This window comes from Suricata suricatta, chromosome 6 (assembly GCF_006229205.1).
Source record: "Suricata suricatta isolate VVHF042 chromosome 6, meerkat_22Aug2017_6uvM2_HiC, whole genome shotgun sequence".
NCBI lineage: Eukaryota > Metazoa > Chordata > Mammalia > Carnivora > Herpestidae > Suricata > Suricata suricatta.
Genome location: NC_043705.1, coordinates 9,777,702 through 9,798,604, shown reverse-complemented (window position 1 = coordinate 9,798,604; position 20,903 = coordinate 9,777,702). Strand labels below are relative to the sequence as shown.

General features: G+C 44.6%; 1 protein-coding gene and 1 non-coding gene across 2 annotated transcripts; both read right to left on the bottom strand.

Annotated features, from left to right (window-relative positions):
- Positions 1-7,511: 7,511 nt before the first annotated feature.
- CDO1 (cysteine dioxygenase type 1) lies at positions 7,512-20,903 on the bottom strand. The gene is made up of 5 exons (XM_029941325.1): positions 20,439-20,903; positions 16,814-16,891; positions 15,209-15,363; positions 9,327-9,496; positions 7,512-7,916 (listed from the first exon to the last, which is right to left on the bottom strand). The coding sequence occupies exons 1-5, from the start codon at positions 20,606-20,608 to the stop codon at positions 7,887-7,889; spliced, it is 603 nt and encodes a 200-aa protein (XP_029797185.1). The 5' UTR covers positions 20,609-20,903; the 3' UTR covers positions 7,512-7,886.
- Positions 9,968-10,040, bottom strand: TRNAE-CUC. Its single transcript has one exon. It is a non-coding gene; the product is annotated as a tRNA-Glu (tRNA).

Here is a 20,903-nt window from a genome sequence, read left to right as displayed (position 1 = left end):
CTCTCTCTCTCTCAAAAATAAATAAACATTAACAAAATTTAAAAAATAAAAAGTAAAAAAAAATAAAGTGCAATAAAAACAAAAAGGTAGAATGCACATACTTAAATAGTCCAAGCAAACATTGTCTTTTGGTTGAATGACTTTAGACACAATGGAATGTCTGCTCTCTGAGGGAAGAAAACTACCCTGATTTATAGCATTGACAGATTCCCACAATGTAAATTCTCCTGCTGTGATCAATTTTCATCTACTAGTCAGCTTGTGGAATTCCTGGATATCAGCCCGTGTGTGTGAACCTGCACTAGCATTGCATTGCTCAGGCGTATTGGTTAACTTTCACCTCACTTGCCTCCATTTCTCTATTTATAATAAGACTTGCTGGGCTCAGTGCTCACTCAAGTACATTTCATCTTCATGATTGCCCGATACTTTAATTCTATATTTATCAGTTAGAGGAATCATAGATGCATAAACTTACAATCATACAGCTTTTGCTGAAAGGTGCACTGCAGAGACCTATAGTGTAATGACACTTTGTCTCTTTGCTACAGTGTGCTGAGGAGGGCTCTTGGCATTGAAAGTGAATCCACCCTCAACTGCATTCGATTAATTTCTAGTTCTATAATATTTCGATCCCTGCTGGGCCAGGAATTTTTCCAGGCGTGCTTTTAGGTAAACATTATACATATCACCATAGTGTATGGATATATAAATATAAATATATGAAACAGAACTTGTATAAGGAAGGATGTCCCCAGACCACTGATTTTGGCTTTACTCAGTGTTTGGAACCATGTTCAGCAGACCTGAGTCTCACACAGCGCCTTTAAGTCTTTTTGTGAATTATTTGAAAAAGAAACAAAATATACCAACACCTCCCCCGCAAAGGGAAGCGTGATTTCAAAGCTATCACATCTCCCACCTCCACTAGTCAGAAAGCTCAGTGATTAAAAAAACCAGCAACCACATAAGGAAAGCAAGGACTCCCCCGTTGAGGGCGGTTAGAGTTCCAAACTGATCACGACCGGATCATTGGTTTTCCCACAAATACATGTGTTTCTTTCTCGCCTGTGATAAGTAATCTCTGTGAGCCTCAAGATTCCAAGAGGCTTGGAGGCTCCACACAAATGCACTTGACCACTGCACAGTGGGGAAGCCTTCATATGGCAAGTAGTGACATCAGCGGACAAGTCCTGCTCGGAAGGGGTACTCTCCAGCCAGGGCAGTTTGCCATAACCTTGTGGTGTCACCTCATTTCCTGGGGCTGAGTTATCTTGTTAGTTTTGTAATAAAGAAGTGTGTCAGCTGATACTTGTGAAATGATGTTATGCACACGGTTGTTCATCATGGAGCTGTTTGCAGTTGTGGAAGGCGGAAAATCACGTCAAAGTCCAACAACAGGGATTGGTGAACTAAACCAGGGAACATTCAAGTGATGGAAATACCATGACCCCGAGGCTGCATAAGAACGAAATGTTTGTGTTCCGATGTGGAAAGCTCTCTTTGTAAGAGCACACTATGTATAAATGAAAAAAAAAAAAAGTAAGCAAACACAGAAAGTCGTAAGGTTACTTTTAGAGAGGGAAACTCCATATACTTTAAAAATATATATATTTATTTATTTTTGAGAGAGAAAGAGAGTGCATGTGCACATGCGCAAGCAGAGAGGAGCAGACAAAGAGAGAGAGGGAGAGAGAGAATCCCAAGCAGGTTCCACACTGTCAGCACAGAGCCAGACACAGGGCTTGAACCCATGAACCGTGAGATCATAACCTGAGTGAAAATCAAGAGTTGGGTGCTTAACCAACAGAGCTTGTCCAAAAAAAAAAAAGAGAGTAGAGCTTTCTTTGGGGAATACCCATGAGTCTGTCAAGTCCTCTGCCTTTGAAGTGATGTGTTTTTTTTTAATTTCAAGTATAAGGGCACCTGGCGGGCTCAGTTGGTAGATCATGTGACTCTTGATCTCAGGGTCGTGAGTTTGAGTCCCATGTTGGATTTAGAGTAAAGGTTAAGAGTAAAATCCTAAAAAAAATTCAGGTATAATTAGCATACCGTGTTATATTAGTTTCAGGATATTAGTTTCATGTATCTAATACAATGATTCAACAATCTATACATTACTCAGTGCCCATCACAATGAATGTACTTTTTTTAAAACTCATTCCTTCATTGTCCTCTCCTCATGAAGCAACCTTCCCACTGTCAGCCCCAATAAGTGTACTCTTAATCCCCTTCACCGATTTCACGATGGAGCATGTTGTAAGTTTCACCAGTAAAAATATCTGTAATTATGGAAAAATATACATAATACTTTTAACATTAACCAGCCACAAATGTACAATTTAGTGGTATCATATACATTCACAACAGTGTGTCCCTACCACCAGTATCTACAAGCAAATCATTTTCTAAATATAGATATTATTTTTCTATTTTCTGTAAAATATATATTTATATAATATACACTATATATTAATATTTAAATATATTATAATTGTGTTTTATTTTAACATAAAATGTTGATATTTATATAACAAATTAATATATGTATTAATATAAATGGATACATATTTTATATCAATATATAAATATATGTATTATTTAGAGAGAGCACAAATAGGGGAAGGGCAGAGGAGAGAGAAAATCTTAAGCAGGCTCCACAGTTAGTACAGACTGCGACCCGGGGCTCCATCCCACGACCTTGGGATCATGACCTGAGCTGAAATCAAGAGTCGGTCCCTCAACTGACTGAGCCACCCAGGCGCCCCCAAGAACATCATTTCATGGCTCCAAACTGTACCCGTGACACACTAACTCCCCCTCCCCCGGGGCCCCTCCTCCCTGGAGCTCCGGTCCACTTTCTTTCTCTCTGAATTGGCCAACTCTAGGTACCTCATCTAAAAGTGGAATCATACACTGTTCTTTTTTTTTTTCTGTGTCTGGCTTATTTCACTATTTTATACACTTTTCCTTTTTTTCCCACATGTCTTTAAGGAAAACATCTACTAACTGCATACATAAAGTTGTGAAAGTCTAAAATGTCCTTCATGTCTTCAGAGACATAGAGACCGGAACTTGTGAAATATGTGGACGTGCCTGGACAAGGTAGCACCAGTTTATGGCATTTCTTGGAAACCCCCTTGTAACTTTTAAAATGTTAACTAGTAGTCTAGCCTGCCAATGCCCTCTTATCTCAGAAAATGAACTCAAATAGCCATCACTTCCCACAAGCTTTGGCTCAATAAGATGGCGTTCTTGGGGCGCTTGGGTGGCTCAGTCAGTTAAGCATCTGACTCTTGATTTCGGCTCAGGTCATGATCTCACAATTGTGAGGTGGAATCCTGCATCAGACTCAGAGCAGAGGGTGGCGCCTGCTTAAGATTCTCTTTCCTTCCCTCTCTCTGTCCTTCCCTGGCTCATGTGCACACTCTCTCAATCAAAATAAATAAAATAAACTTAAAAACAGAAAACAAGGTTCTTTAACTGGGGATCCAGGAACCTAGGAACCTAGGAATCTAGGAATTTAGACCCTAGGAGGATCTAGGAATCTTTTCTGAAATTGTATGCAAATTTACAGTGTTGCTGGGCTTTCTGGAGAGAACTTTATCATTCAGAGGTTTTCTTTTTCTTTTTTTTATAATTTATTTTTGAGAGAGAGAGGCAGAGCATGAGTGGGGGAGGGACAGAGAGAGAAGGAGACAGAATCTGAAGCAGCTTCAGGCTCCGAGCACAGAGCCCAACACAGGGCTCGAACCCACAAACTGCAAGATCATGACCTGAGCCGAAGTCAGACACTTAACAGCCACCCAGGCACCCCCATTCAGAGGTTTTCAAAGTGGTCTGTGAGTCAGTAAAATAATAAAATAAAATAAGGCTAGGCCCTATTGCTAAATGGATAATTAATGCTGTCTCCACCCATGAAATGTATCTAAAAGCCCTTCATCAATTGGTTTGTCTAAATACATGACCATTGAAGTCATGCCAAGAGATAAGCCATCGACATGGGCTGGATGAAAGAAGTCTCTGGCCTAAAAGTATGATCCTCAGAATTTCCGAACTTAATAAAAAGTAATATAATGCATGCGATTTGGTGACCCAAGGAAAGGATGGCAGCATCAGAATACATTAAGGCAAACTTGTTATACGAGGAGATTGAGGGTTTTTAAGTTAAGTCTGTTTATTTGGAGAGAGAAAGTGGGAAAAGGGTAGAGAGAAAGGAAGAGAGAGAGAGAATTCCAGGCAGGCTTTGCACTGACAGGGCAGAGCCTGATGCAGGGCTTGAACTCCCAACACCATGAGATCAGGGCTTGAGACAAGCCAGATGCTTAGCCAAACGAGCCACCTAGGCGCCCCAAGGGTTTTCTTCATTCTCTTCGTATGTATCTATTGAGTACCTGCTCTGGGTCAGGTCTGATCTAAGGTCTCAGGAGAAGGTAGTAAATGAAACAATGTCTCCACCCTATAGGGCTTGCATATTATTGGTAGGATTAGGTAATTTAGGAGTGAAAAAAGGAAGAACACTTTTCAGATAATCCTAAACTGTTCAGTGAAATCAGTTGGACAGTGGCTAGGGTTTGCTTTTTTCTTTTAAAGTTTATTTATTTTGAGAGAGAGAGAGAGAGAAAGTATGAGCAAATGCAGGCGTAGGGAAGGAGCAGAGAGAGAATCCCAGGCAGGCTCTGCACTTTCTGCCCAGACCCTGATGGGGGGCTCAATCTCAGGATCAAGAAGAGAGTATGGCCTGAGCCGAAACCAAGAGTCATTCACTTAACCAACTGAGCCGCCCAGGCGCCCTTAGAATGAGTTTTAAAAGGTGCTTGGGGTCAAGTCCCAACAACTTGGTTCGATAAACTCGGCAGGTTTCTAAACCGGGCTTAGCGATTCAACATATGGGGACTAATGGTGGCCCAGACGGATGATAGAGCCTTACCCATACCTGATTTAAATGAGGAGACTGGGCAAAGTTTTGGACTTCCAGTGGAGACTGTGATGGAGACCCTGGGATGGGGTGACTCTAGTTCGCACGTGGGATGGACATGGCTCTGGGAAGAAGAAGACAGACTGTGGTAGGATGACCGCCCCCCTCAAGACATCCACATCCTGATCCCCGGAGCCTATAAATATGTTATCTCACGTGTCAAGAGACTTTACAGATGGAAGGGCACAACCTAGAGATGCAGACACCTCCTGGTGGTTTGAGTGAGGGAAGAGGAGCCAAGAATGGGTCGGAGTGCCCGGATACAGCCCTCAGCCCGCCATTACTGGCCTGAAGATGGACAAGGGGACCCTGAGCCGGGCATGCGGGCAGTCTCCAGAAGGTGGGGGAAAACACTCAATAAAACAGACTTCACACAGAACTCACAGAGAGGATATGCAAGCCTGCCGTTATTTAGATTTTAACGCCGTGAAGGTCAGACTTCGGACTCTTCGGAGCTGTAAGATAGTAATTTGTGGTTGCTTTAAGGCACTAAGTGTGTAGTGAAATACATTCAGGTAGCAGTAGAGAGCCAATAAAAGACCTAATTCATGAAGAAACCTTCCAGAAGTTTGTTAGTACATCTGGACAACTGGTAACACTGCCTACTATGCAGTAAGCACGCAGTAAACTGTTAGCATCCTTCTCCAAAGTGAGAGGAAGCAAATATAATTCTGAGACGGTAGTGTGGTGTAAAGAACACAAGCAATAACCTATATAGAAGCATCTTCAAAGGACTTTTCTAGAGAGAGAATGAGTGTGTATGCACACATGAGAGTGAGCCGGCGAGAGGGACAGAGAGAGGGAGAGAGAATCTTAAGCAGGCTCCCTGCTCAGTACGGAGCCCAACATGGGTTTTGATCTCACGATCCTGGGATCATGACCTGAGCCAAAACCAAGAGTCAGACGCTCAAATGACTGAGCCACCCGGGCAACCCAAAGGACTTCACTTTCTAATTAAGCTTCTGGAGATAATGAACTCCAAGTTTATGACAGATATTCCTAAAATGACTGCGGGAAGCAGGGGCAGCAAACTGAAACGCCTGTGCGGCCTCTGTAAGTAACATCAACAGAGAAACAGGAAATCCGGATGCGGCCACGGACAGGAGAGGCGGCCAGAGCAGAGCTCAGCTAACAGACATCAGTGAAAATGCAGTGAAGGAACTGGAAATGTTCACGAAGCTAGAAATCTACACCTTCTTCTAGGAAACCTCCTGTTTTTAATTGCTGGAAGCCAATTTGCATGTAAACACCTACAGACCCCCACAGAACTGTCAGGCAACCTGCTTATGTCAGTGAACTGCAAGCGCCAGAGGCCATTGGGTTGGGACTTCTGGCCAATTCGTGAACAGCTGTGAAACACGAGAAGGTGAGCTCTCTTGAACTCATTTTTTGACCCTCTCACACCGTAAGGGTGAGATCAGAAAGTGTCTTTTTAAAAGATTTATTTTTATTTATTTATTGTTTTGAGAGAAAATGCGGGACCTTGGCAGAAGTGGCGGGGTGGAGAGGGATAGAGATAGAGAATGAATCCCAAGCAGGTTTCACACTGTCAGCACAGAGCCCAAGGTGGGGCTCAAACTCACGAACTATGAGATCATAACCTGAAACAAAATCAAGAGTCAGATGCTCAACCGAGGCACCCACGCACCCCCATAAAAGTATCTTTTGTTGTGCTCTTGGTACTTCGTCTAAATCTAAGATATGAACTAAAGAATATTAAACAGAAAGACAACACTAAATTGTATTCAAATCCAGTTTTATTAAAATTATTTGGCGATTTCAGTAGCAGTACAAAGTTTTTGACCATAACCGCTGCGCATGTTTATTTTTTTTTCAATTTTTTAAAGTGTTTATTTATTTTTGAGACAGAGAGAGACAGAGTGCGAACAATGGAGGGGCAGAGAGAGGGGGAGACACAGAATCTGAAACAGACTCCAGGCTCTCTGTCAGCACAGAGCCTGACCGGGGCTCGAACCCAGGAACCATGAGATCATGACCTGAGCCGAAGTTGGAATGAGCCACCCAGGTGGCCCCCACTGTGCATGTTTAGACAGGAGTTTTTATTTATTTATTTTAAATTTTTGTTAATGATTATTTTTGAGAGAGAGATACAGAGTGCGAACAGGGAGGGGCAGAGAGAGAGGGAGACACAGAATCTGAGGCAGGCTCTAGGCACAGAGCCCGACGAGGGGCTTGAACTCACGAACCATGAGACCCAAGCTGAAGTTGGACGCTTAACCAACTGAGCCACCCAGGCGCTCCTAGAGGGGAGTTTTTAGACGCATGGTTTTGGTCTGGTGTGCGTTTGGATGCGTGTACTTTTCTAAACCGTCTGCCCTTCCTTTCATTACCAAATGGCAAAGCGCCTAACGTTTCTCTACCTACAATACCTTCCTATGTACAGGACAGGAATTTGTAAAGTAAGACTGAAAAAATAAAATCCATAGATCCAAAAAATTCTCTGAAAATATTAAGAACATACAAAGGATACTAAAGACATCTACAATTACTCCGCCAACTAGCAAGATGAGCATTTGATGTCTATGGTATCTGGTTTTTATTTATTGCAAATTACAGTTCAGGGACCAAAGCGTTTCCAAAAGCTGTAAAAACCTTCACTGACATTCCCACTGCAGTTCCCCTGAATTTAGAGGATAAAACCAAGTGAGCACTCCATTTGGCCTTTACAATTACGAGGCCTATTGTACCTTCAGTGGGATTTTTCTTCTGCAGGAGCTCAGGCCACTATCTGCTTGCTCGATGCCCTACAATCAGTGTCCGCCTTGCAGAAGATCTAGGTATTGGCTTTGCAAAGTGTACTGTTGGACAGCAGACAGTAGAGGCCTCCCCGTCCAAGGCAAAACTTGTAGCAGACCTTAGAGGAAAACCTTAGAGGATTTGGTGCTTCCTAGTTGTTCTCCAGGGATCCTGAAGCAGTCTGTTGGAAAGAAAGAAAAAGAAAATTGTGTAAGTCTTTTACATAAGACCCTTTTGGCTTGTTCCTAAGGAGTCCTGCTTTGCTAGCAGCATATGTCAACTTGACTTTGGCGGTGGAGCCCTGTAGTTTTGTTCCCGTGATAATAACTATTTCTTGGGGGTCGAAATGCAGAAAACCAAGCGGGGCAATCACCTGAGACATTCTGCCCTCACTTCCCTCCAAAGCTGTGCTTTAAGGTTTGCGAGGAGAGTTTCCAGGGTCGGTTTTCACGTACTATTTCTGGACATTCCTGTTACTATTCCAAGATCATTCTCCTAAGTGGCCAATTTACTTCACCAGACATAGAAGATTGCTGTACCGTATCACCGGTGGCTCCCTTATTATTTTCAGGAGGCAGCACTTAGCCTTCGAGGGGAAACATGTCATTAGAGTCTACTCTCATTTATTGGTGGTCTAAACAGTATCACTACTATTTGGCAATCAAAACAGGCCAGTGTATTTATATCATCAGAACAGAGCCCTGACTTTGGGAAGGTGAACTATGCAAAGGACTTGTGCTGTCAATTAGGTCCATGAACATTAAGTCCCAGCAATAATAGTTAAATCAAATAATACAGTTTTTATTCTTATTTCTCTAATAAGTGAAGAGGGAACGTTTTCTATTAAAAAAATTTTTTTTGAGAGAGAGTACCTGAATGCATGACTGGGGGAGGGGCACAGGGAGAGGGAGAGAGAACCCCAAGCAGGCTCCCCGCTCAGCATGGAGCTCAATGCAGGGCCTGATCTCAAGATTGTGGGATCACGACCTGAGCTGAAATCAAGAGTCGGATGTTTGGCCAAGTGAGCCACTCAGGGTCTCTCAGAATACATTTCCTTTAGTAGTGAGCTTACTTTTCAAAATTTCTCAATAAATAATTCGTTTTAATAAATCTAATTTACATTATTTTATTTAATTAACTTATTTATTTAAAAACATTTTATGTTTATATATTTTTGAGAGAGAGAAAGCCAGAGTGGGAGCAGGGGAGGGGCAGAGAGAGGAAGTCACAGAATATGAAGGAGGCTCCAGGCTCCATGCTGTCCACACAGAGCCCAATGTGGGTCTCAAACTCATGAACTGTGAGATCATGACCTGAGCCAAAGTCGGATGCTTACCCAACTGCGCCACCCAAGTGCCCCAAATTTACATTATTTTAAATAAATGCAAACTATCACCATATCATCTCCAGAAAAGAAAAGATTTAGGATGAAAGGGCTTTTCCACCAAGTTAAGGTTCATCTCATTCTTCACTTTAAGAATACTTACCACAAGACATTCAAACAATATCTAGAACAAAACAAGCAATGCGTACAGTGTAATGTGGCCAACTGACAAAGCGCTTAAACCGAGAAGAGAGAAATTATACTTACAAATGGAATCCGGATTCCAAATTTGCTGTGGAATGTCATGGTGACTTTGTTTTTATGGCCTGTTCTTTGATCAAAGGCGTGGCACGTGTCAAACGGCGGGCTGTACAAGTGGAGGCTGACAGCGGGCTCCGTATGGCTGATGTTTTCTACTCGGTGTAAGCCGATGGAATCTATACAATACCCGCGAAGGAGAAGCGGATGAAGGAGTTTAAGTGACACGTGCAGGTAAAAATCTGTCATCCTCCTAAGATCCTACATCAATCGGACACGGCTGGAATTAACAGAAATCACTTCCACGGGACTTTCCAGTTTAAGATAATAAGTGACATGTACTCTTTCTGGAACCCGCTCTACCCAGAAGAATTTTAAAAAGGCAGCAACCCATGAAGACAAAAAAAAAAATGGGAGAAGGGAAAACATCAATAAAAGTTTGAGAGCTTGAAAGAAGATGAATAAGTTTGCCAGGGGCAGGAAGTAAAATCCTTAGCCACCCATGGGGAGAGCCAAAAAGTAACCTGACTTCTATCTTGATATCCTATCTATATCTATCGATATATACAATATTTATGTAAATGAACCTCACTTATATCTTTAAAATTTTTTTTTAACATTTATTCATTTTTCTTTGAAAGTAATCTCTATACCCACCATGGGGCTCAAACCCATGACCCCGAGATTGAGAGTCGCATGCTCTACCGACTGAGCCAGCTGGGCGTCCCAATATTTATTCATTTTTGAGAGACAGACACAGAGCGTGAGCTGGGGAAGGGTAGAGAAGGAGCCACAGAATCCGAAGCAGGCTTCAGGCTCTGAGCCTGATACAGGGCTTGAACTCATGAACTGCAAGATCATGACCTGAGCTAAAGTCAGATGTTTAACCGACTTAGCCACCCAGGTGCCTCATAACCTCACTTATACCTTGATATCATAAATATGTATACATTAACATATGATATCTATATCTGTATCTATCTCAAAAGCTTAGGGGTTGGCAGCACAGATACTTCTGGAAATGAGGATGGAGATGGGGCTAAAAATCCAAGAACTGGTTGAAAGCCTATTTAAGTAGAGGCTCAAATCTCTTTTACCACTCTTCCCCCATTCCCCGGGGTAGAAGTCTGGGATCTCTCGTCTAGAAGGAGTAGAATACATGAACTCAGGACTGGCGGATACCAGGAGAAGAACAAGTGACTTACAGACTGGATGCCAAGACCCCAGCTTTCTTCACCACCTAGCTGCAGGAATGCTGCCAGACGGGATTTTTTTCTCCAGACTGTGGTGCTGGGAAGCAACTTCTCAGGAATCTGATGGGCTCCCGCATAAAGCTCTTAAAGATACCGCCACTGGCTTTTCAAGGGAAAACCACAGCAGATGATCCTAGAGTGAAGTCCAGTTGACGGACACCATTCTTGTGTTCAGAGCTATCAGTTAATTTTTGTCTTCTGCCCCTGATTTTCAAATATTAGCACACAGCCAAGGCCCCTGGGTATTGAGCAAGATCTCTAGTATTGGGACACCTGGGTGGCTTGGCGGGCTAAGTGTCCAACTTCGGCTCAGGTCATGATCTCACAGCCTGTGAGTTTGAGCTCTGCACTGGGCTCTGTGCTAAAAACAGCTCAGAGCCTGAAGGTGCTTCAGATTCTGTGTCTCCCTCTTTCTCTGTCCCTCCCCTGCCCACAAGTTATCTCTCAAAAATAAATTTAAAATGTTAAAAAAATTAAGGGGCACCTGGGTGGCTCAATCGATTAGGCTTCTGGCTTCGGCTCAGGTCACAATCTCATGGTTCATGAGTTCAAGCCCCATGTCAGGCCGTGTGCTAACAGCTCAGAGCCTGGAGCCTGGCCCCTCCCCTGCTCACACTCTGTCTCCCTCTCTCCCTCAAATAAACAAACATTAAAAAAAATTTTTTTAATAAAAGAAATGATCTTTCTTTTTTAATAAAAGAAAAGATCTCTAATATTAAAAAGGGCCAAAGCAAACCTCTCCAAAAAACAACTTGAAACAAACAGTACTCAGGAGAAGACTTTTGAAAAACTAGATGACCAGTTCAGGAGGTTTCCTAACTGAGTAGTAGGAGTTTCAGAAACAGAACCACACCAAATGCCAAAGAAAGAACCTGAAAATATTTTCTGGATTAGAAGGACACAGGTTTCCAGAATGAAAGAACCCATGGAAAAAGAACCCAACACAATGGCTGAGAAACAAGGGACATGACTATAACGCTTGGGTCAGGAAAAGGTTCCGAAAGAGAAAATCCCAAAGTTTTCAGAAAGAAAATAATAGTTTCATAGAAAGATTTAAGAATCAGAGTGGCACCAGGCTTTCAAAAAGATGACTGGAAGCTAAAAGTCAAGGGATTACTTTCACTGAGAGAAGAGCCTAGGTCCTAATTCCACCTTCAGCTCCATTATCACCATGTTGCGAGGATGGACTTTGGGGACCTTTAGGGATGTGTGGTCTCAAAAATGTACTTTCCGTGAACCCTTTCACACAAAGTCATTGAGGAAGCAGAGAGGATATCAGGAAAAAGGGGGATCAGCAGAGGAAACGAAGGGAAAGACTGAATGATGTGAGGGTTCTCCAGGGTGTCAGCTGAGCTCTGGCTCAGAGATAAACCAACTGACACTGAAGCAAGTCTAGGGGCCCTGGGGGAGGAGGAGGGAGGAAGAGAGGAAGGTATGAATGAAGGAAGGAAGGAAGGAACAAAGGAGAGATGGAAAGAAGGGGGAAGGGAGAAAGGAGGGACAGAGGGAAAGAGGGAGGGAGGGAAGGAAGAAGAAAGAAAAGAAAATAATTTGGGGTATCTGGGTGACTCAGTGGCTGAGCGTCTGGCTTCAGCTCAGGTCCTGATCTCTCAGTTTGTGAGTTGAGCCCTGCATCCGGCTCTTTGCTGACAGCTCAGAGCCTGGAGCCTGCTTTGGATTCTGTGTCTCCTTCTCTCTCTGCCCCTCTGGGGCTCGCACTCTGTTCCCCCCGCCCCCCCCCAAGAAATTTACAGTTAGGAGAGTTTGAAGAATAATCAAGGAAGGACTCCAGTGTAATGAGTGTAGTTAACGTAGGCACCTAATTTGGTGCCCGTTTTATGATTTGTGCTTTTGATCTTGCATGAGAGAAGGGTAAGACTAAGGTTCTCCTCCCAGCCAGAGCATGGCAAGACCACCTTCCACCAACTCACAACTTCTGGGGTCTTCAGCAGTGTCTTCATTTCCAAATATCAGACATACTTCTCACAGATGCGACCTCTTTGGTTCTATAGCTTACTGCCCGTAAAACACTGGCTTAAGAACAATTTTGAACACAAGTTCCACCTTCTTAAGTAATGACTGTCCCTTAGGTAAATTACTGTTCTCCAAGTGGACGTGCATATGCTACCCAATGAAAGTCAAGCAATCCTGCAAGCACAGATCCCGCCAATCCTAGCCATCCTCCTTTATGGAAGCCCTGGAAACTCTTGGACCTACTATTAATAATCCCAGCATCCATCCACCCACCCATCCATCCATCCACCCACCCACCCATCCATCCATCCACCCATGCACCATCCATCCATCCATCCACCCACCCATCCACCTCTGCCTCCTTTCCTTCATGCCCATGGTGTACCATCTTTCACAGTAACCTTGACCTTTTCTTGGTGATATTTATGGACACCAGGCTTGTCTACTACTTGCCTTACGATAAGTAATTTGGTCTCCTTCCCAATTTCCTCCTTCCTCCACCCTGTGTTGCACGCTGCTACGGAATCCATCGAGACACGTGTCGAGACACGTCTGATAGAATTCTACCGACCAAAGCAGGCTCTTACTTCTTTGCTGGTCTTAGAGGCCCAGGCCCTGATCTCACTTCACCCTCCTACGCCTCCTGCCCAAGCCCACTGCCCTTCCCTCCAGCAAGACCATTCCTGAACAGTTTTGATTCTTTGCAATGCCTCCTCTGCCCTCACGCTCCTTCCTGTACTCGAAACATCCCTCCCGCTGACCACTGTGCATCCGTACTCCTCCTGTGTCCGTAAAAATCAATGGTTAAACTTTTTAGGCTTTTGAGCTTATGGGAAATTCATCTATAGACACATTCAGCTTATCCCAACCAGTATTTCACCACCTGGCAACATGTCCCGTAAAAATGGGAATTTCCCACTTGGGTGGAAAAAGAAATCGAAACAGTGGGTGGGGAAATGGGTGGCCGTCACCGCCCCTGCTGTAGACGGTGTGGCCTGCACACACCAGTACCCCAACCTTTTTCCTGCCCTGCATCACTCACTGCTTGGCTCTGGTAGGTTCTGGATCAAAGACCCTTGAAGAAAGCGCACTTATTCTTTAAGATCTAATCTAGTTTCATAGACTCTGTGACTCCGGCTGAAAGTAATTATGCTGAAAGGCTTTGAGCTTCATTGTGAGCGATACAGACAACAAAATCGCTCTTGGAAACCTGGTGTGCCCTACACATACGGCAGTCCTCAACTAACAGCTTCCTACCACATAAGAAATGGACACCTCTAGTTTTGTGAAGGCGGGAGAAAAGGTCCCATACAGTCTGAGCTTCGTAAGTGGCCTGCATTCTTAAACAAATGAGCAAATTTAGGCCAAGTATCAAAGCCCAAATGGGACTTTAAGATATAAGAAGAAAGGGGGCACCGGGGTGGCTTAGTTGGTTAAGCGCCAGACTCTTGGTTTTGGCTTAGGTTACAATTTTACAGTTTATGAGTTCAAGCCCCATGTCCGGCTCCACACGGATCGTGCTTGGGATTCTCTCTCTTTCCCTCTCTCAAAATAAATAAACAAACTTAAAAAAAAAAGATACAAGAAGAAAGAAGCTACATGACCAGAGAAATCTCTGTAATATTTTACTTTACATCATTGGAATAGTATCCCCATTAAGAGTATGGGCTTTGGAATCAAATGGCTTGAGTTCAAATGCTAACTGGCACTTAATAGCTGAGCGACCTTGGCCGAGTTATTTATTCTTCCTATGTGCTGGCAATTTCATTTATAGATGGAAATCAAAAATCATCTCCTGTAATCTTAACAGGCTATTTGGAAAGTTACTATCCTTGGGGTGCCTGGGTGGCTCAGTTGGTTGAGTGTCCAACTTCAGCTCACTTCATGATGTCAAGGTTTGTGAGTTTGAGCCCCTTGTCAGGCTCTGTGCTGACAGCTCGGAGCCTGGAACCTCCTTCAGGTTCTGTGTCTCCCCTCTTTCTGCCCCTCTCATGCTCTGTCTCTCAACAATAAATAAAAATGATGTTAAAGAAAAACTTTAATAAAAAAAGAAAGTTACTATCCTCTTTAGAAAAACGATGTTAGGACACCTGGGTGGCTCAGTTGGTTAAATGTTCAACTTTGGCCCAGGTCATGATCTCAGGGTTTGTGGGTTTGAACCTTGTGTTGGGCTCTGTGTTGACAACTCAGAGCCTGGAGCCTGCTTCAGATTCTGTGTCTCCCTCTCTCTCTGTCCCTCCCCTGCTCATGCTGTCTCTCTCAAAAAACTAAACATTAAAAAAAAAGATGTTAATCACAGCCTGTTTAAAAAGCATTTGCCTCTCCCAAATCACTTTTAGGAAAATGAATGAACTCTTGGTAGAAGACCTAGAAATCACTGCTAAAAAATGTGCTTTATAAAGGTGCCCTTGAGAATAGAGAAGTATGCTGCATGCATTTTATAAACAAGGACTATAGCTCACATTCTTAATCATTTCCAGAACATTTCTAACACATAGACTAGTATTTCGAACATGGCCTCACTCCCTTACAATCTACTTTTGTAAATTCATATTCGATTCTGTCCTAAGACTTGGCAGGAAATGCCTTTTTTGTGGGTGGTAATCTACGTGCATATATTCTGAATAAGTGACTCCAATTCAGATACAAAACTTCAAAGGTTACCGTTGATGTAGGCACACTGGTTTTCTCTCAAGATTCTTTCAGACTTCTTGATCATCTCGTTGGATTTTTTGTCAGGCCAGGCAAATAATGTCTCCTTTAGATTTCCCTGCAGCATCTTCAGAAAGCAGTGGGAGTCAGTGTGATCATGGATACTGCTATAGATACACAAAAAGACAACTGAGCTCAGGAGACGGTCCAGGACGCCCATGTGCAGTACAGTCTGCCCACAGCTCGCTGCTGCGTACTATCATGGGGACAGGCCACAAACCGCTGCAGTGGCATTTGCAAATGTCATCAATTTTTAATTAACACTGTTCAGGGCGATATATAAAATACAGTAAAATCTTGGATTGCGAGTAACTTGTTCTGTAAGTGTTCTGCAAGATGAGCAAACACTTCTTTTTAGTTTTTTGTCTTTTTAATGTTTATTTTTGAGAGAGAGAAGAGAGAGAGAGAGAGAGAGAGAGAGAGAGAGAGAGAGAGAGAAAGTGAGCGTGAGAGCGAGCATGGGAGCAGGGAGGGGCAGAGAGAGAGGGAGACACAGGATCCGAAGCAGGCTCCAGGCTCTGAGCTGTCAGCACAGAGCCCGACAGGGGGCTCAAACTCACAGACGGTGAGATCATGTTGAGCGGAAGTCAGATGCTTAACTGACTCAGCCACCCAGGGACCCTGACAAGCGAACGTTTCTAAAAAAATTTTACTTGGTAAACAAGCGATGTCTTGTAATACATGTCACGTGATCACAACTGAGCCAATGGTTCTTGAAATTGGCTTTGATATACAAGTGCTTTGGATTACAAGCATGTTTCTGAAATGAATTATACTCGCAAACCAAGGTTTTACTGTACTACTACTCTTAACGTATATTCTGTTTTTAAAACATATTGAGAGTGAATGCAAACAATTGCATTCCATGAGTAAATAAATGATTTCCATAGACCTAACTCCCCCTCAAATTTCATAAATTCAGGTTTCCTTTCTCCCATCAAAACTGGGTCTGCAATTTTTGTTTGTACCATTCTCAAAAGCCTGAGAAGGATCTGTTTACGAGATAATAATTCGCAAATGTATCAACTAAGGACAAATGAAGGAACCAAGTTTCAAAGAACTGGTATTAGTTTAAGCTGCCTTACCCTCTCCATAAAACATTAAAAAGGGAACTACAAAAGTTAACAGTCAACAATTAACTTGAAGTCGAAAGAAATTTTCTGAATTGGTGAACAGCTTTTCTAGGTCCAAATGTGGACCCTTTGGTCTTTGGTCCTGCCATTGTTTGCATATTTCAAAGCACCACAGAGGTCAAGTTTTAGCAAAATTCCATATGTACTTAAACTCCACAGAAGACAGAGAGATGAAGTTAAACTAGTTACATACCTTCTTTGATTTACTACTCATTTAGGGGGCTGGTTTTGACACCCATGGTGTATGCCTAACCCTCTTACCCTAATTCCCATGAGAATTTTTGCTGGGACATTGTGAACAAAATAACTGTAACATGAGATGTGTTGGTCCCTCCCGAGACCTGTGACCATTCTGGCACTGTCCTTTCCTTACGCTGGACTAGAGAGAATTTATTAAGTATTTGCAAATGAATAATTGTATTACCTGCCATGTCCTTCACCCCAACAGAGAATCATTAGATTAAATTTTCCATTTCCTTCATCCACAAGATTTCGAGTATACCTACAAGGAAGGTATTCAGAAGTTTGAATCTGGTTGATGAAATACGCACCGGGGAAAAAGAAGTGTGTCACAGAGCATGGCTCATTTACAATGCTAACATTTCTTCCTCTGAACAACTTAAAATGAACACATAATTTTTCACAGTTCATTTTGGACATTTCTGTATTTGGAATCACCATGTTTATAGCAGTTTATAGCTGCCTTTAATTAACGGCAGAAAACAGGTAACGGGAAAGAAAAGCAAATTCCTTGATTCTCCACGTGACAGGCTGAAACTGATAAAAGGAGTAAGTTTGTCACAGAGGTATTTGCAAAGGGCATTGCTGCTGTGTGCAAGAAAGTTGCTATTTTTTTTCTCTTGTAGCTAAGCCATAAGAAACAAGGTTTCATTACAGAGCTGTTTTTAGGATTCTCCTTTAATTTTCCCTATAGCCCAGACACAAACCACATTCAAAAGCACTCATAATAAAAAGTCCTCCACAAATAGGATGAGGAATGACTTAAGTATACAACAAAGGAAATGACATGAGGGAAGTAAATAACACTCTAAACCTTTTCCAGAAGAAACCAGTAATTGGCCTCCCAAAAAAATCCCAAATCAAAACTACCACAAGCACATCCTCAGAAAAAAAAACCCATTTTCAAGTTTCTATTGGTCAAAGGGGTGTCATCCAGGGGCCCCTGGGTGGCTCAGTCAGTTAAGTGTCTGACTTCTGCTCAGGTCAAGATCTCAGCTCGGAGCCTGGAGCCTACTTCAGATTCTGTCTCTGTCTCTCTCTATGCCTCTCCCCTGCTCTATCTTTCAAAAATAAATAAACATTAGAATTTTTTTTAAAAAGGGGGTTATCATCCATATCATCTAATTAGTGAAGTTTGATAATTATGACATTTGTTTAATTTATTTTTTAAGACAAGAAATCTTGGGCGCCTGGGTGGCTCAGTCGGTTAAGCCTCCGACTTCGGCTCAGGTCAGATCTCACGTTTTTGGTTTCGAGTCCTGCGTCAGGCTCTGTGCTGACAGCTAGCTCAGAGCCTGGAGCCTGCTTCCGATTCTGTGTCTCCTTCTCTCTCTGCGTCTCCCTCTCTCATGCTCTGTCTTTCTCTGTATCAAAAATAAATAAAACATTAAAAAAATTTAAAAAAAAGACAAGGAATCTTTATCCCTTATTTGGGGTAGTGTTTCATCACATAGTCTGATCACTTATGTCCCTAATGATCCTTCCTCTCCTTTTCTCTCGAGAGGCAGGAGGTCAGGTGCCAGTAGAGAGAGAGAGTTGATTAGTAATGCTTTCCAAAGTCAGGGCTAACTTTGTATCCCTTGATGACCTAGCAAGGTCTGTGCACACAGCCTATAATTCACAATAAACTCCATTTTGTTACACACACACACACACACACACACACACACACACACACACTCTTTCTCCTTCTACCAGTCTTAAGGGCCCTCCTGTTGCTTTTCTGGGACTGTTTCCAGAGAAATTACTGTCTGGCTCACACTGGAACATAGTCTGTCCTGGTTCTTCTGCACTGGCCTTCCCAAGGTCAGAGATCAGAATCCTTTGCAAGGCTAGGATACCCATTCCAAGCAAAAAATACCACCCAAATGACTTCTCTCCTCCTACCTTTTTCTCCCTCCACACTTCTCCAACTGCCCACCTATTTATCTTCATTCGTTGCACCCCACATACCTGTGCAATAGATCAATCCAAATGCTTGTATCTCAAGTGATTTAATTAGAGCTTGTCAGTCAAGATGAATTCCAAGCCCCTGGAAAGGCCACTGTTCTACAGATTCAGAGCCCTCAGTCTCTCCTGGTTGATGAATTTCACTTGGTCAAAAATAGATCTACCCGGAAAGAAAACTAGTAAGGCATCCTGTGTCTGCAAAAAGTTTAGCCGTTGTTTGGAGGGAGGGATCTGGAACACAATGCTAATTTGAATCCTGGAGCAGCTCCCTGATACAAGTATGACCTGATGCATCTCATCCAACCATTTTTTTTATTAATGCCTACCATTCCTCAGTGGTAAAAAAAAAAGGCTAAGAAATTGTACCTATGTCACAGAGCTGTCATGAGGTACATGAGTAAATCCAAGAGGAAGATAAAGAGTCCCTGGCCCATAAGAAGCCCTTCCTTACTTGGAGCCAGTGGCACAATTAAAAAGTGGCCCCCGGTGGCTTTATTGGCAACCACAGAAGGATAGGAACCAAAAGAATTTCCTGGGGCCACTGCAAGCTGCGAAGGGGATCTTAAGAAGGCTTCACTTTTTTATTTCAAGCCCTAAAATGCAGAGGAAACAGCCCTTGCTGACAAGCATGCTACCTTTGTTTAGGTGAGGTGACTAACAAAAACTGCTCCCAACGAACACAATCTCTGCTTAGTCTTATCTTTCAAGGATTCTCCTCTCCCTACCCTCAGCCCAACCAGCCATAAAGACTGAATCGATAGCTGCCCTTCGGAAAAGAAACCTCCACCTTCCAGGGTGAGTTAGTTTTACTTCTGGTCCCTCAGACTGGTAGGGAGATTCGTTGGTATTTATATCACCAAGCCAAGGCTGCATGGACTCTCCCTCCATCACATCTGGGAAGCAGCGGTCTTCAATTTACATTCCAGAGCCTCAGAACTGAGGATTCGAGAAAGCACACTGCTTGGGGGCTCAAAGAGAAGAAGCCCTTCAACTCACACCCCTGATCATGGGCTGAAATAAACCCGCAGGGGCGTCTGGGTGGCTCAGTCGGTTAAGTGTCTGACTCCAGCTCTGGTCATGATCTCACGGTTCACGAGTTCGAGCCCCGCGTCGGGCTCTGTGCTGACAGGTCGGAGCCTGGAGCCTGCTTCGGATTCTGTGTCTCTCTCTCTCCCTTACCCTCCCCTGCTGACGCTCTGTTTCTCTCAAAAAATAAAGAAATATTAAAGAAAGAAAGAGACCCTCAGTCCGGTAAGTTAAATGGGCTTGGGAGGGGCAGCACGAGTTGGAAAACAGCTGCCGGTAACCACACGACGCTATGTAAACCGGCAAAAATGCCAGATGGCAGGTGCCTGGCGGCAGGCGATCGAGTGATGGAGAACGGCGGTGGTGGGGGGATCGGGTCCTCCAGCCGCCACCCCTTGTGCCCCTGGGGCACGCTCCGTCAGTCCGGCCAGTCGGTGACCCCCGGCGGCGGGCCGGGCGGAGTCTGAGTGCTTGGGGCCACCGGGGGTCCTTCCGCCCCCGCCGCGTCCGAGGCGAGCGACCGCGCCGGAGCGCAGCGCATGGCTCCCGAGGCCGAGACAAGGAGGTGGACCGGCGAGGAGACAGCAAAACCCTCCGCGGCCGCGCGGCGGCCTCCGCACCCGGAGCCCGCCGCAGTCTCCGGCCGGGCCGGGGTGATCCACTTCTGCCCAAAGCGCCGGGCCGCGGGCGAGCAGGCGTAGCGGCGGCGGGTGCGGGAGAGGCCGGCGAGCGGCGGACCCAGGGAGGCCAGACCCCGCCCCCCTCGCGCCCTCGGATCCCTCTCCGGACCCGGATTCCGCGCCGTAGCTCCCGCGGCCAGGGCGCGCGCTCACCTGTACTGGTCGAACTTGGCGTAGGCTGCCCACTCGGCGGGGTCGCTCTCGTAGGCTTCCATGACGGCCTGCACCTCCTCCACGTTGACCTCCTCGCCGGCGAAGAGCTGGTGCAAGATGCGGATCAGATCGGCCAGGGTCCGCGGCTTGAGCACCTCCGTCTGCTCCATCCCTCGCCGAGCGGGCGGCGCGCGCGGCTCTCCGCTGCGCGGCGGTTCGGGGGCTGAGCGAGCCGGGGAGCCGGGGCCGGGGGGCCTTAGCTGCTGGCTGGACAGCTACACACGCACGCGCGCACAAAGCCCCCCAACGCTCGAGTGCCGCAGCCTAAAGACCCCCCCACACCAAGTAATCAAGACACCCCGTCGACGGCCCCCAGCAGCGTGGCGGATCTGGACTCGTAGGGGACGCCCCGCGCCCGAAAATCAGGACCAAATCTGCAGGGTTGGGCGGCCCCGGCCCTTTTTA

Bases quoted from the DNA above. Each gene is read 5' to 3' on its own strand.
- CDO1 (XM_029941325.1), bottom strand. From the start codon at position 20,608: ATGGAGCAGACGGAGGTGCTCAAGCCGCGGACCCTGGCCGATCTGATC. The intron at 16,892-20,438 runs GTGAGCGCGCGC...CCTTCCTTGTAG, and splicing joins GCCAAGTTCGACCAGTACAG to GTATACTCGAAATCTTGTGG. The intron at 9,497-15,208 runs GTAACCTTTGAA...GGTATTGTATAG, and splicing joins CCAGTGTGCCTACATCAACG to ATTCCATCGGCTTACACCGA.